This window comes from Mus pahari, chromosome 10, assembly GCF_900095145.1.
Source record: "Mus pahari chromosome 10, PAHARI_EIJ_v1.1, whole genome shotgun sequence".
Classification (NCBI taxonomy): Eukaryota; Metazoa; Chordata; class Mammalia; order Rodentia; family Muridae; genus Mus; species Mus pahari.
In genome coordinates this window covers 27,071,579-27,088,907 of record NC_034599.1, presented here as the reverse complement: position 1 = coordinate 27,088,907, position 17,329 = coordinate 27,071,579, and the positions used below count along the sequence as shown (strand labels likewise).

General features: G+C 39.5%; 1 protein-coding gene across 4 annotated transcripts in view; it reads right to left on the bottom strand.

Moving 5' to 3' along the window:
• The window catches only part of Arhgap32 (Rho GTPase activating protein 32), a 231,681-nt gene that overhangs the window by 100,744 nt on the left and 113,608 nt on the right, over positions 1-17,329 (bottom strand). For 2 of the 4 annotated variants that reach the window (XM_029543772.1, XM_029543771.1), the window contains exons 3-5: positions 5,645-5,736; positions 4,921-4,962; positions 4,504-4,588 (exon numbers count right to left, since the gene is read on the bottom strand). In XM_029543772.1, coding sequence (XP_029399632.1) covers positions 4,504-4,588; positions 4,921-4,962; positions 5,645-5,736 — 219 coding nt within the window. Of the gene's footprint in view, positions 1-93; positions 116-4,503; positions 4,589-4,920; positions 4,963-5,644; positions 5,737-17,329 lie in introns of those variants that run through there. The other 2 variants (XM_029543773.1, XM_029543774.1) reach the window with 2 other exon arrangements.

Genomic DNA, 17,329 nt, shown 5'->3' with positions numbered 1-17,329 from the left:
CACACACACACACACACACACACACACCATTTTATCAGGTACAAAGTAAGAAAGAAGCAAGGGAGTGCTCTTAGGGGCTTAGGGGTGCCGTACAGACAGCCTGGTTTCAGATGCTGGCTCTATTGTAGCTTCAGTCCCACGGGTCCTCGGTCACTCAAACAGCCACCTCTCTAAGCTGGAACAGAACACAGTGTAGAAGAGCCTTGGAAGACACTAACCAAGCTTAATAATTTCCAAATGGATGACCTGTGGATCAACACAACACTGGCGAACTCATCAATTCATCTTGCCCCATGAATCCAAAAATGTTAATCTTTACTAGACAATAAAAATATAGATACACATGTATCTATTTCCAGGCTATAGTTTCTTGGTTTGTCTAGTCCTGTGCCAGACCACAGTTAAGACAGGGAAAAAAACAAGAATGATAATAAAAAGAAAAAAATAAAGTATTCTAAGATACAGTGCATAGAAAGAGAGAGACAAGCTGCAAGGTATGACATTCATTAGCTAAAGAAAAACAATAATGAATTACCTTAGTTTACCAGTCCTGTATACAAAACACAAAAAGATCAACATGCCTGCTACTGTCATGGATGTTGGGCAGAACAGTCTCACTGGCCCCATCACAAACTGGCAGAGATTAACACACCCACTCACCCTGCTCTTGAGTGTGGTTTAGCTTTCTGCAGTTTCAGGCACCCGTGCCTTCCAAAGTGCAAAGTCACTGGAAAGTTACACACATAAGCAGCTCCAGCTCTCAGCTCTGTGTAGTCTTGACAAGAGTGATACACAGCATGCTGTCCTGCCCTACTAGACACGCAACATCCATTGTGAACCATACTCACACTATGTAGTATGTAGCCACTTGCTGTTTAGTCATCTTCCCATTATCAGATTAATTGCCATGGTACTGCAGGACTCATACTTAAATAATCTTTACTTTATGCAATAATGGCTCAAAAAACATAAAGTAGATACTAGCAATTTTATTAAATATATCACTGCAATTACTCTATTTTATTATCAGTTATTGTTGACATTTTACTATTTTGTTATCTTCTTACTACACCTCATTTTTAAATTAAACTTTTCACCAGGCAGTAGTAGCACACACCTTTAATCCTATGGAGGTAGACATAGGCAGATCTTTTTGAATTACAGAGTGAATTTGAGGACAGCCAGGCTATACAGAGAAACCCTGTCTCACACAAAACCCAAAAATTATTAATTAATTAGTTAGTAAATTAAGCACATCTTTTCCTAGGAAAAGACAGTATATAACAGAAATCCATACTATTATAGGCATCCACTGGAGGGTTCAAAATGCATCCCCTGCAAATTAGGGAGATCACTACACTAAAACAAAACAACCCATCCCCCACCCACCAAAAATCCTTAAAAATAAATACCAATATTTTAAGCATACATATGCCTTAATCCACAGTCAGATGAATAAAACAGAATACCTATTAACAAGAAGGTAACTAAATCAATTATGGTACAGTTTTTTTAAGTGGGGCTGAGAGATGGTATGTAGATAAGAACACCTGCTGCTCTTGCAAAGGACTGCTAGGTTAGCAGCAGCCAGGAGGTGACAGACACACATCTCTAACTCCAGATCCCTCTGACCTCTGTGAACACAAGCCCACACACAGTGCATAGATGCATGTAGACAAAACCCACAGAAAACAAAAGTCAGTGCTTTATAAAAATAAGGTAAGATAGCATGTTGTAGTTATCTGAATGAGAATGGCCCCATAGACTCAAATGTCTGACTACTTGGTCACCCGTTAGTTAGAGATGATTGGGTAAGTTTAAGAGCTATGATCTTGATGGAGTTAGTCGGTAACTAGCTGCGGGCTTTTGAGGTTTCAAGTCAGCCTCTCTGCTTAGTATGTGTGGTTCCAGATGTGGGCTCTCAGCTGTTCCTGCTGCCATGTCTGCTGGAACCCTCTGAAACCATAGCCCATTTAAACACTCGCCTCTGTAAGTTGTCTTGATCATTGTGCCCTATCACAACTGAAAAGTAACTAACACACATGGAGCTATGAAAAGAGGGAATTACACACTTACAGGAATGGTCGAATTACCCCAAGATTTCATAGTTTCACATACAAAAAATATGCTTCAGTGCAGTGCAGACAGCAGAACATACTTCTGTTTTAAAAATGACACAGCTAGATGGCTAGCTGTTGAGACAGCTATATCTATAGATTTTACCATATATTCTATAAATGTTTTAAAAATTCACATTAATACATAGTGTTAACAGAAGGAGTTTAAACTTGCACTTGGACTTTTTTCTTTTTTTTAATCCCCACACTTGAACTTTTTATTATCCTTCTTGAATGTGTACAAGTCAACTTTTCACATTGTGACATAACACCTGAGGAATATAACTTATAGACCAGACTCTGGTTCAGTTTCCTAATTATTTAACCTACCGTGACAAGACAAAGGTAACCTGCCCACACAAGGCACTGATGCAAAAGTGGCACAGAGGTTGTAGGAGGAACCAACCACAATCCGATTGGCTCCTCAGGCCTACTCCACGGGATGAACCTGTGCCTGGCACTGCTTGAGGTGGCAAGAACCCAGGACTACATCAGCCATGGAATTAGAGGAAAGACAAACACTGCTGTTCTACCAAAGGAACAGAAATAAAATGACTCCTAACAACATTCTGCTATCTTCAGGACACAGACCTCCATTTAAGAGATTTAAACCTTTTAATCAGCCGCTCACACTATCTCAGAAAAGTCAAACCCAGCTGAGTATTATCCATAATCTATATCTCTTGCATACACACATTATACAACTTTCAATCAAGAAACAAAATATGAAAGTTTGGCTCTATAATACCTTATAGCCCCACGTACCTCAGCAATGATGGAAATGAAACACAAAGACATGCTTGCTAAAGATCAGGAAGTTCCTAACTTCCTAGTAGAAAGGTTAACACTAACTAAAAAGCCTGTAATTCAATTCTATATGCCTATCAATAGCAGCTTTGGTTTTGTTTTAAAATCAGAGTCCCCAAAGACTTATGTGTTGTTACATAATGCCAGCATTTTAAATAATCTTCTCAATTTTGCTACATATCTCTAGACTACTATTCCTGATGTCTGTGAGATGTATTGGAATCTCAATATTGTAGAAGAACACAGACACAAACACACACCTACACACACACACACACACACACACACACACACACACAAAATAAGTTTACCAGGAAAGAATTGTAAAGCTATGCAAGCAAAAAAGTTAAGTCACTCAAGCACTTAACAGTCACAAAATGAAAAGTAGGTTTAGTACTAGCTTCTTTAATGATTCTTCTGTAACAAAGTTATCATGTGTGGTTTGAAGGAGAATGGTCTCCATAACCTCACATGTTTGAATGCTTGTTCTCCAGTTGATAGAACTCTTTGGGAAGGAAAGGGCGAACTGTTTGAGAAGGAAAGGGAGGATGGTCTTGTTGGAGGAAGTGTGACACTGGGAGTGGTGTTTGACGTTTCAAAGGCCCATGATGCTCCCAGTTAGTGTTCCCTTCCTCCTCCCTCCCCACCCCTACCGCATCCTGGTTGTTGTCTTTACATGTAAGTTCTCAGCTATTGCTCCAGTATCATGTCTGCCTACTGCCATGCTCGCCATCATGACAGTTATGGTCTCTACTACCCTCTAGAACCCTGAGTCCAAAATTAAACGATATCTGATATAAGTTGTCTTAGTCATGGTGAGTCTTCCCAGCAATAAAAAGGTAACTAAAAACACAAGTTTAAACAAACAAACTACCCTTTGTTTGGTGACTTGCAGTCAAGTGTTAAAAATCTCTGTTGCATCTTAAACTGTCAATTATCTGAAACAGAGTATCCTGAGCTTTCATAAATCTTACAGATCAAACCCACCTAACTAGGCTTTAAGATGCAATTAGGAAAAGTAGCACACTGTGACACATATAATCACGCCTGGATAACTTCCTTCTGGACAAGGCAGAACTGAATTAGCAGGTGAAGAACTTGTGGTGTGTAGAAATCAAGGTCTTTTTTTCTATTCTACTATCTTGACAAACAAAATGGAAAATAGCTTTTGTTGCCCTGGGAAAACAGTTTTTAAAAAAATGATCACAGCCTGCCCCCTTTAAGCTTTCATTTCCCACACTAAGCTGCTGGTGACTTAGCAGCTGAGTGCTCCATCTGATGCCAAGGGAGAATGTGGAGGGCAATAATAACAAGACATTAGACTCAAGTGCGAGCACTGCAGTCTTCCAGATTTCACAACTCAACAGTGATTGATTTAAACAAGGTCATGGTAGCAAGGTAGTGGTGTTCAGAACATGAAGCTACATTGCGAGTCCATGGACAGAACGTGACAACAAACAAGAGAAGCAAAGAATTCCCTAACTGATAAATAGGAAAGAAAAAAATTTATATCAATAAATAAATACCAAAATAACAAATATTATCTCAATTCAGAATATAAGAAATGTTTCAAATATACCTGTATGCTGCCAAACTCCACGTTCTCATAATGAAAATGTGCACATTCAGCCATCTTTGGAAAGTGTCCCTTTGTGAAGGGTAACCTAAAATACATGAAAGTAAATATGAAACAAGATAGTTGACTACTAAAAATTAGTCGGAAGATCAAGGATTTCAAAGCTCATGCAAGCAAAAATACTTGATAAGCACATGCATGTGAGTCACAAACATACACACAGACCTGTTCAGAAACACATGTAACCAGATGAATACTGCATTGAGTGGATAGATATGAACCAAAAAATAAAACATTAAGCCTCTTAATCTTGCCTCAAGTCAATGCTCATAGAAAAGCCATACTTTTGGCAAAGTAACTAGAACCTGCCAGCTTCTGCAGGGGAGCAGAATTCACAACACAAAGCACACCAGCGTTTACCTGTGAATGTTGTCACAGCCCATCAGTCCAGGAGGGGTGGACCTGGGTACAGAATGAACATTTTATCCTTGTCTTTCCTAGACTTACACCTGAAGCTTATTTCCCTGCCTAGTCCTCCTTTACCAAGGGAAACACTAGGTTTCCTGTTAAAACTCGACAGGAGCCAGGTGTGGTAGCACACACCTTTAACCAGCACTGGAGAAGAAGAGGCAGACAGATCTCTGAGAGTTCAAGGCCAGCCTGGTCTCCAAATTGAGCTCAAAGGTAGCCAGGATTGTTACACGGGAGAGGGAGGAGAGGGAGGAGTGGGAGGAGATGGAGGATGGGGGGGGGAGAGGGAGAGGGAGAGGGAGAGAGAATATTCCATATTACAATAAACTCTAGATATCTCCTTCAGAAAAGCAAACCTAGAATTCCATAATTCAACCAAACTTAATAAATGAGATTATGCTTTAGAGGTAAAGGGGCCAGCTCTATATGTTCTCGTTAGACAAATGCAACTTAGTAAACAACAATATATAAGGATGAAAAATAAAGTGTATTTTTAGGAAAGTGAATTGCATATAGACCCATTCAGTTCATTGTTGAATTACAATGCAAGGTTTATCAATATAAATTGTTACATGCATAGAAAACTCTGATCTAAATAAAATATTTCTAAGAAATGAAGAACTGACATCCGTTTGTAGGAATGTGCTTGGAGCCCACTCCTAGCAGCACTTACTTCTTCACATGCTTAACTTTCATGCTCGCTGTACTGCCACAGGACTTAAGAGTGAGGTCTCCAGGGATTTCCGGGACATCTGCTCCTCGTGCCTTAGGAAAAAAGAAAGAGAAAAGCTACGGTGAGCCTGCTAGTGTTGGGACGTCTCTTAGGAAACAGACTACAGATACATTTTCACTACTTCTTCTCAACCTGTACTAATAGAAACAGGTTTTGATTTTATATATTTTCCTTTAAATTATGAACTTACTTGACCACTAGCAATTCAGAATAAGCTAACAAAAATATTAAATTTAAATACCTGAACTTACTGCATAAAAGAAAGTTTACTGTAAAAGTAAATTTCAAGTTCATGTCATAAAATTTTATAATCAGCAATTAAGATTCTCAATATAAACTAAAACATCTCCTAGAAACTACTGAAATGAAATAATCCTGGTTACATTACAATTACCAACCAAAGTTTAAAATGGTACTATGGGGCTGGAGAGATGGCTCAGCAGTTAAGAACACTGACTGCTGCTCTTCCAGAGGTCCTGAGTTCAATTCCCAGCAACCACATGGTGGCTCACAACCATCTGTAATGGGATCTGATACCCTCTTCTGGTGTGTCTGAAGACAGTGACTAAATAAATCTTTAAAAAAAAAAAAAAAAAGATAAGTGTCACTACCATCTGGTGAGACCCATTTAACAGGTCCTATGAACAGTGGAACAACAGGTATTTCTCACTTCAAATCCTGAAGACCATTTGTATGCCAACATACTCCTCAGTCTACCACAGTTCTCAGAGAGGATGATGAAATTTAGTGAAACTTTCAGCTGTCTAATAAAAAACATCTAAAAGCAAGAATTTTGTAAGTCTGAAAATAAAAACAAAATTTAAATCCAAGTATCTATCATAAGTTAATTCATGCTTAAGCCTAGATCAGAATATTAATGCTTAATACAAGTTAATCCTGAGAACAGAAAAGCAGAATATGTCACTTGGCTCAGCATTATCAAGTTGCACACTCAAGGTACGCTGAGAAGAAAATTACAACATTTCATAGCCTTAAAAAGGAAAATGACAAAATCTAGGCAGCGCAGACTGGACTTAGACTCACAGTCTTCCTGCCTTAACTTCCTAGCTCAAGAAAAACAACCTTAACTACATTTCTTTCTTATGAAAAATCTGGTCTGTGTGTGTGTGTGTGTGTGTGTGTGTGTGTGTGTGTGTGTGAGAGAGAGAGAGAGAGAGAGAGACAGACAGACAGACAGACAGACAGACAGACAGACAGACAGAGAAAGAGAGAGAGACAGCGATAGAGAGAGACAAAGAGAGAGACAGACAGACAGACAGACAGACAGACAGACAGACAGACAGAGACAGAGAGAGAGACAGCGATAGAGAGAGACAAAGAGAGAGACAGACAGACAGACAGAGAGCACGCATGTGTGCGAGTGTAAGGAAATACAGTTCACTCCTCAGCTGTGACATCACACAGCTTTTCATCTCTGGTCTGCGCATCAGTGAAACCCGTGCTGTCTGTCCCTTTCCCTCCACTGCTGGCTACAGGGCTGTAATCACTTGGAGCCATCTGTTGAGGTTTCTGGTCATTGTGAAGTATTCTCCTCCTTTGCTACCTGCTTCTCTCTTCTGTTAGGATAGAAAATGAAAACTGTGCAATCAATTAATATATTCAGTGAAATAAAAATGTAGACTACAAAGTCAGTGTCTCTAAGCCAACCAAACAAAACAAGCTCTAAGCCTTCAAGACAGATGAGGCAACCATTTAGGCAACTTCACACAAAAGTTGGTTGAGTAATGGTTTCACTGGGCACAGACTATAGGTCAAATGCTGTAGAACTCAACTTGTAGGTCCCCAATTTTTATAGTAACTTTTACTGGACTGTGGCCATGTTTGGTCAGAGTTGGGAAGCTGCCTGAACATTGTGGCTCACGGGCCTAAAATATGCACCAGATGGCCCTTTAAGAGTAAGTTTGCCAACGTGTCTAGTAGGTGATTCCCTCATCTTCCTTTTTTAAAATGGTTTTATGTTGGTATTTAAAGATATTTTAGCATGGGAATGCTGATGAAGGATAAGAACTGGTGAGATAATACTTGTGCGTGGGGTAGTGGGCTGTGGGGCTAAGGCTAGAAGCCTCAGGGACTCTGAGGAGCTTCGCCTCCTCCTAGCACTGGGCCCCTGACATGTACTCACAGCCCCCCCCCCCCCCGAGAGATTTGTGGCCATTAGTCACGTAGAGGCAGCACCAAGCCCTCCCACATGTAGATGAGGCATCTCTAACCTCTCAGACCAAGCCAATAGGAAGCACCTACTTCCAGACCCCAACCCACCCCAAAACTGTATGTAAGATCCTATCCAGAAAGAACAAAGGTATAAGAATTCCTCCTTCATCTGAGAGCGTCTGTCCTAAGAGCTGCAACGCTGCCAGGGAAGATAACTGCTCTCCCAAACCCTCTCCCCCAGAAGCTCTCCTGCACTGTCCTTGCTGGCTAGCATCCTTCCACTGGCCAAGCCCTACCCAGGCCAGTGCAGCCAGTGCTGTCTTGGAGCAACAGCAGCACAGAGGGCAGAAGCAATTCCCCCTCCCTGCCTGTGCCCTTTCCCTTTAAAGACTTTTTAAAATTTAATGAAAATGAAGGCACAATATACCAAAACTTATGGGACACAATGAAAGCAGTGCTAAGAGGAAAACTCATAGCTCTGAGTGCCTCCAAAAGAAACTGAAGAGAGCATACACTAGCAGCTTGACAGCACATCTGAAAGCTCTAGAACAAAAAGAAGCAAACACACCCAAGAGGGGTAGACAGCAGGAAATAATCAAACTCAGGGCTGAAACCAACCAAACAGAAACAAAAAGTACTATACAAAGAATCAACAAAACCAGGAACTGGTTCTTTGAGAAAAATCAACAAGATAGATAAACCCTTAGCCAGACTAACCAGAGGGCAGAGACCATATTTCCACATTAACAAAATCAGAAATGAAAAGGGAGATATAACAACAGAAACAGGAAATTAAAAAAAAATCATCAGATCCTACTACAAAAGCCTATACTCAACAAAACTGGATAATCTGGATGAAATGCACAATTTTTCTAGACAGATACCAAATACCAAAGTTAAATCAGGATCAGATAAACCATCTAAACAGTACCATCACCCCTAAAGAAATAGAAGCAGTCATGAAAAGTCTCCCATCCAAAAAAAAAAAAAAAGCCCAGGACCAGATGGTTTAGTGCAGAATTCTATCAGACCTTCAAAGAAGACCCAATACCAACAACTCTCTTCAAACTATTCCACAAAATAGAAACAGAAGGAACACTACCCAATTCATTCTAGGAAGCCACGGTTTCACTGTGTATTCTCCCTTGGAGAAGTAATGGTTTCTGTCTAATCAGGAACCTGTCATAATTTCCTTTCATAGAGGACTTCATAAGAGATTTTTTTCGGGCTGGTGAGATGGCTCAGTGGGTAAGAGCACCCGACTGCTCTTCCAAAGGTCTGGAGTTCAAATCCCAGCAACCACATGGTGGCTCACAACCATCCATAACAAGATCTGATGCCCTCTTCTGGAGTGTCTGAAGACAGCTACAGTGTACTTACATATAGTAAATAAATAAATCTTTTAAAAAAAAGAGAGAGAGAGATTTTTTCTATCTCTATTGTGTTTAATGTTCCAAATAGATTTTAAAAACTGGTTGAGTGCATATTACTTTTAGCTTCAGAAGATATCATGTATATTTAAGAGGCATTTAACTATTATAAATTACTTTGATGACTTAAAAATATCAATACTGAGTTGTATATTTTAAAATAAATTTTATTATTATAATAAAAAAATTGGCTGACCCCTAACAATATGTACAAAAAATATAAAATGTAAGTAAAAATACAAACAAAAAATATATACCAGAAAAAGCTAAGACTTCAATGAGGACATCACTAAAGATAAGATCTAACAACAAGCAAGAATCTGCAGTAGTCCCAGATGGAAATACCCATCACAGAAGCAGAAAGGATCATGTGGGATTCTATCAAATAGGCAAAAGAAGGCAAATACAAAAGGCACATCCATGGTGCAGGATTTCTAGTATGGAAGTGATAGATACATCTGGTAGAAAAGGTTGACTGAGGCATTCAAGAGCTTCCTGAATTTTATACAACATCCTATGTTTGAATCTTGATCTTGTTCATATATGGAGAAAACAAGTAAAATTATATATGTGTGTGCAATTATGTGATATGGTTTTGTCTGTATATATATTATATATGTGTGTGTATATATGTATAATTATTACATATGGAGAAGTTACTTTCTATATGTAAACTAGGCATCCATTAAAAGATAAATAAAAATTAAATGGTGAAAATGCAGACAATAGTAAAATAGAAAATTATAGGCCAGTTGCAAAACAGCAAAACAAACTCATTTTATTAATAAAAATACATCATAACAAAATTTCACTCCAGAAATATAAGAAGGATATAATATTTTTAAATCTATATATCTTTCCATCTTAATTGTTATTAAAATGAATAGGGTAAACATTACAGTATTGACTTAATATATACAATTTATGTGATAAAACTCAACACGTCTGCATGACGAGAGTGTCTGGTGACACACTTATGGCTGAGGCTTGGAAGCTGAAGACGCTCATCTCCGTCCTATCACATTCTACCAAGACAGGACTGCTTTTCTTTTTGCCATTTTCATCTTACATTGGCAAGAGTACAAACTGTCGCCTCCATAAAGGGCTATTCTCTTGCAAGACTATTTCTAGTAACTAAGAATCAGAAACCATGTAGATTTCTATTAGCAGAGGACCAGATGAGCACAGTAATGCTGTGTTCATGCAAGGGGCTGATCATGGCTCTAAAGCAATCAGAAGACTCCCATCTACTGCTGTGACGGAGTCTTCACCATGCTTCCTTAAAAACAGTAAATATGGATATGCATGTGCGTTTTGCTTAAAAAAAAAAAAGAGAGAGAGAGAGAGGAGAGGAGAGCAGGCAAAAACTAATTTAAATGTTTACCAACAGGGAAGACAGAAAAAAGGATAAAAGACAGATTGTTCCTATTTTGAGATCCGGAGGCCACATAAATGAGTTAAGTCACAGTAAAAATAAATTAAAGTGGGAAAAAGCAGCACTCTCTAAAAATAGAGAAATGAAATAAAACAAATGATCCTAATTATATGTTAGTGGCTAGGCAGAGAGGGATTACTTCAAGTGGCAATAAGAAAACAGTGTATCCCTCCAAGGATATTTTCTAGAAGTAAAACAAACTGCTTTCTATAAAGCTCATATTCTCATTTTCAAATTATTAAGGGTATAAGATGGACCAGTGACATGGCTCCGCACAAGCCTGCCCACCTGAGTTCAATCCCAGATGCCATGGTGCAAGCAGAGAACCACCTCCCTGGCTGTCCTCTGACTTCCATGTGCATGCCATGGCACCCACGTGCTTGTTCTCACAGGCACATCACATACAAGCGTGAGCACTTAACAATAAATAAAATTAAACTCTGACATGAAATAAAAATAGATTAATGCACATAAGCAACTACTAATGTGACTGCAAGCCTAAGGTCTTCGGTGTAAGAAACAGTAATACAGATCTGAGGACTCAGAGGGGCAATCTGTAGTCACTTTTGCTGTGCATGTGAGAATGGTGTGTGTGCTTCCACCTAGCCCGACTGACACATGCAGAAGGCACTGAGAAGCTCAGTCATGGCAAGGCATATGCCTGAGTGTATGGGAAGTACCTTCCGATGAGGTTTTGAAGTGAGCTCTACATGAAAACACAGCTGAGAGCTGACTAAATACAGAACGTAAAGTGTCAGCTGCTGCACAAGGATGTGTAACAGGAGCAGGTAGCTGTCACATGGCTTTCATCCCATTCTCAACACTTAGGAAAGATATAAAAAGCACATGCCATGTTCATCAACTGTAGAGAAGACAACTGGAAGGGAAAGTAACACTGAGTGCTGAAGGTGAACAACTTCAGTGAGCTGCAAGGCACCAGGAAACGCATGCCACGTTCAATGAGAATCAATTCATGAAAAGTTCTGTTGTGTAAGGATGGGGTTGGGGGCCATGCTTCACTTGATAAGAATTCATGTAACATGAACTGAGGCCAAAAACCTACCAAAGCTTAATCTAATCCAAAGGGATTTTCTTCCAGTAAAAAGCCAGCGCAGTCTCTACAGACACATAGCTTGCTACAGCAAGACAAGCACTTGCTGCTCTACAGTCTGATCCAGTTAAACAATAAGGGACAAATGGCCCATTCTAGTAAAACATAATTTGATTTGGAAAAACCTGCAAAAATAGGAAACCAGTGTTTTGTCCTGTCTGCTTTAACTGTTGTCTAACCCCCTGAAAATGACTCTACCATCCTCCCACTGAGGCAGACCACAGAAGAGTGACCACCTATGCAAATAAAGTGGTTGGTAATGCTGCCTGGCTAACTGCAACATCATTCAGCAGTAATGCAATGCACCAGGTCCTAAAGCAGACATGAAAGCCACTTGTACAGCTACTCCCCAGCACAGCCTCAACCGCTCTGTAGCATCTCTGGGTGTATCAAAACACTAACAAGTATTAACAGAGCTTAAAACTCTTATTCGCTGAGAATAAAATACATGAATGTAATGTTTTTTGATCACATCTAGTCCCCTTGGTCCCTCCAATCTTCTGAAGAAAGACAAAGGAGAAAAATGCACTATGTGTAAAGTCCTTAACTTGTCATAGAACTGAAAGAAAAATGACCCAGCTACCCTGCTGCAACAAAGAAACTGAGGCCAAGAAAGAAGCAGCAGTTTGCGCAGTGTTAGTCACAATATTTTAATTAAATTGGCAAGTAATTTGGAGATTTCTATACCCTTTAGTGGGCAATTGTCTGTTTTAAGAGTAAAAAGAAAAAGTATCATCATAAAGTTATTCACTAAAGTAAAAAATAAAAAATAAATTTAGGACTTGTATTTTATGGGATATAGTATAATCATTAAATATATTTAGTACTAGTTTTTCAATTCTTTATTATTTTCTTTTACCTTTATTATCTTTAACTATGTACAAGGGTGTGTGTGTCTGTGTGGGGGACGCGCAGGTGCGTACACTGTCCTAGGAGGACAAAGGCAAGTGGCCAAGGATACCCTGGAACTGAAATTACAGAGCTGTGAGCTACCATATTGCTCTGGGAATTGATTCAGGTACTCTGGAAGAACAGCACCAAGAACTGAGTCACCTCTCTGGCCCCATAGTACTGTTTTGTGTTCACAAAGTAGCAACATACTAAATACATAAATCATCCCAAGCAATTGGCTTCATGAATATTGATGGATTTAAAATTCTGCACTATGTCTATTTTCACCAACTAATATTATCAAATATGGTAAATACACTATGGTGTATAAAAGAAAAAGAAAACACATAATGCTGCTGTAGTAGGTAAAATTCTAAAACAAGCCTTCTGCCTACTTTGCCCTCCCCTCATCTACAGCTACTTTTAGACTAATGTGATAAATATTTCTTGATAATAATTAAAATCACATTTCTGTCTAAAATATAAAGAAAATGTTTTCTATCTTTAACTGTTGCAAATAGTAAACAAGATTCTAAGAGTTGTCTCTATGTGACAGAGCTGCACCTATACAGCCAGTCCATGTCAACTTGAACAAGCTGTAGTCATCTGAGAGGAGGTAACCCTATTTGAAAAAATGCCTCCCCACAAAACTGGGCTGTTGGGCTGGAGAGATGGCTCAGCGGTTAAGAGCACTGACTCTCTTCCAGAGGTCCTGAGTTCAATTCCCAGCAGCTACATGGTGGCTCACAGCCATCTATAATAGGATCTGATGCCTTCTGATGTGTCTGAAGACAGCTACAATGTATTCATATAAATAAAATAAAATAAATAAATCTTAAAAAAAAAAAAAAAAAAAGACTGGGCTAACTGCAGGACTATAGAGCATTTTCCTCATTAGTGACCGATGAGGGAAGGCCCAGCCCACTGTGGGTGGTGTCATGACTGGGCTGGTGGTTCTGGATTCTATAGGAAAGCAAACTCAATAGCCTTGGTGAGCAGGCCAGTAAGAGCTCTAAGGCCTCTTCACCAGCTCCTGCCTCCAGGTTCTCTTGAGCTCCTGTCCTGACTTCCTTTGAAACTGTGAGTGAAATACACCCTCTGCTCCCCAGGTTGCTTTTGATCATAGTATTTCGTCATAGCAATAGTAAGCCTCGGGGTACACGCCTCCTGCATTCCCAGTATTCAGGAAGCTGAGACAAGGATCATGAGATAGAGAGCAGTCTGGGCTAAATACGCCAAGAAACAGCCTGTAGTGGCTTGAACAAGCAATAGCCCCAGACACTCAGGCATTTGAACATGAGGTCCCAAATTAGTGGGGCGGCTACAGGAGATTACAGAACCTTTAGGGGGTGTGGCAGGGTAAGAGGAAATAGGTCACTTGGGACAGATTTTAATAGTTTGTACCCTTGCCCTTCTTCCAGGTCACACTCTCAGCTCCCTATGTGGCGAAAGGTGATGAGCAAGCCTCTTGTTCTAACTGCCAGCTCCCACGCCTTCCTTGTCATTATGGGCTCCCTCTCTGGAACCGAGAAAACCAAATCTTCTGTAAGATGCTTTTGGTCAAGCTGTTTTATCCCAATAATAAACTACCTAATTCAATGTCAAGAAAGAAAGGAAGGAAGAAAGGGGGGGGGGAGAAAAAACCCTGCATAAAGTATTATCTATATAATCTACTAGATAAATGAGATTTTAGTATAAATTTATGCTATCACAAAAAGACAACAAGAGGGCTGTTGTGGTCCACGCCTTTAATCCCAGCACTTAGGAGGCAGAGGCAGGCGGATTTCTGAGTTCAAGGCCAGCCTGGTCTACAGAGTGAGTTCCAGGACAGCCTGAGCTACACAGAGAAACCCTGTCTCGGAAAAAACAAAAAACAAAACAAGAACACACATAAGGCATTTCTGAAATGACAAATGTTTACAGATACATTTGAAGATATCTTTAGTCAAATATTGTCCCATTTCTGACAAAGGAACAAAAGATAATAAGGAAATTTAATAATTACTCTAATGCCTTAGAGAATAGACCTATTGAACCTAGAGTATATTACAGTAAGTGACAGCATCGGTATGTGATGCATCCTTGGTGGATAAGCATGTCACAGAAAGAATAATTTAGTGTGTTTTGAATATTTTCAGAAGAAAATATATTGGATACAATATATATATATATATATATATATATATATATATATATATATATTTAACAAAAACAGACAACACAACAGTAATAATTTTTTTCACTTATTCAAGAGGCTTGACTTTTATATTCTCCAGGAAAATCATCCCCATGCAGTCTGGACAATAAAAAACAGACTTTTCTATATCTGAATATCATGAGTTCATGTGAAAATCTCCAAAAACCAGCCACAGTTACTTAAAAGATACTCACACTAAGACTGAATGCTGCCTAGAGTTCTCTCCTAAAATTCTGTTTAGCATTACTGAGTGTATCACATTTGATAACTAGCATATTTAGTAAGTACTAACAAGTTCATTAACATGACAATCTAGCCAGGTGGGGTGGCACATACCTTTAATGAGGAAGCAGAAGCAGGCAGATAGATCTCTGTGAGGCCAGCCTGGGCTACACAGTCTACAAAGTTGAGGGAGAGAGTGAGGAAAGGAGGGAGAAAAGGAGGGAAGGAAGGATGAATGAAGGAAACATCTAGAGTTCTATGCAATAAATAATGGTAATTGGTATATTTTCTAATGTCTCTACACCACTGACTAGGCCCAGCAACACACCAGCTAATAAATTGCCTAGACTCATCCACAGACAAGTACTGAAAACCAGAAGTAGAAATCAAGGCAGGTTTAAGTCCCTGAACAGTTTAGAAGCCATATAAATAGCCTTAAGTAAAATATGTTGATCCTTATTTTTAACTTACAACAAAAGCATGAGAAGACCAGAGTCACGGGAGCCATGGTAGCTGAAAACGATGACAAAGCTAGCTGATGTGAAGCAGAAGAACTGCCTTAAGGCTCACATCTAGAAACATCTCAGAGAACCAATTAACAGCAGGGGAAATTATTCAAAGGCAAAGTTTAAAATAATTTTTAGGATTATTAGCAAGTACCATTAGGATAATTATCACAACTTCTCTGCTAGGCAACAGCTAGTTAATCAACCTAAATTAGCACATTTACATATTAGTAATTTTATGGCTTTTTTACAACTGAGATTCATCTTCTCCATCCCTTTTTATATCACTCCACTTGCCATACTGTTTTAAATCACTTCTGCTTCTTCGGACTAGACTTGGCCCCACGCGTACATTTAACCCCGTCATGTGCTTTCTAAGAGATTTTAGGGACATAGAAGAGTGTACTACGAGCTTTGCTGGTATTTTACTCAGGTGAGGAGGTGTGCACACAAGCACATGGGAAATTACTGGCTCTCACCTGTGTGTGCATGTACGTGGAAGGCAGAGGTTAACCTGAAGTGACATGCAACTGCTCTCCACTTGGTTTTTTGAGACATGGTCTCTCACTGAACCTGGAGAACACTGTTTCAGCTGGACTGCCTGGGCAACAAGACTCCAAGTTCCACTTGTTTCTGACTATCCTTATCCTATGTGCTCCAGTTACAGGCAGTATATATTTGGCTTTAAAGTGAATCCTGGGTGTCTGAACTCAGGTCTGCATGCTTGAGCAGCAAGCAATTTACCCACTTAGCCATCTTCCCTGCCCAAGATACTTTGTTCAATGATACTAGAAAGTAATAGTGGTCTATTCTAAGGTAAATTACATATTACACCTTAGCTCCACTAAGTAAAAATAAAACATGTGTACACACATACACATAAACACACTCCAAAAAAAAAAAAAAAAGTCACCTCTTCATCAAGATTGCTCTACAGGAATAATCTAGCCCTTCTATCCAAGGTTGCTCTGTAAGAAAGGAAAGCAACACAAGGACAAATGCTGGAGTTCAAAGAGCTGCCTGTGACAACCTTTAAAAAGTACCAATAAATCTCACTATTGTTTTAAAAGAAAGGAGGAGAAAAACCAGAAAGCAATGAAGAAAACTTGTCTGTTTGGTCTCTGTTGTGAAAAAACACTAACCAACACCAACTTGGGAAGTAAAGGGTTTGTCTCATCTTACAGGTTACAGTTTATCATCGAAGGCAGCCAAGGCAGAGGCTCAAGAAAGAACCTGGAGACAGGTCCTGGAGCAATGAGGCACTAGCTTGCTTCCTCTGGACTGTTCAGCTACCGTTCTGATACAGCCCAAGCACACCTGCCTAGGAATAGCACCTCCCACAGTGGGCTGGGTCCTCAGGTATCAATTAGCAAGTAAGAAAATGCCCCCACAGACACCCCTACAGGACATCTTGTTTAGATGATCTCTTGTGAACTGTGTAAAGCTTGTCTTTGTAGCTTCAGTTTGTAGACGTCTTCTCCATCACCTTCTGACTGGTTTCATAAAGAGATGAATGGCCTACAGCAATCCCGGAAAAGAAAGGCGGGACATCCTGGCAGAAATAGGATTTCTCTAGGAAAGAAACAGGAGGCAGAGGGATGGTTTAATATAAGGAAATCCATCAATGTAATCCACTACATAAACAAACTCAAAGACAAAAA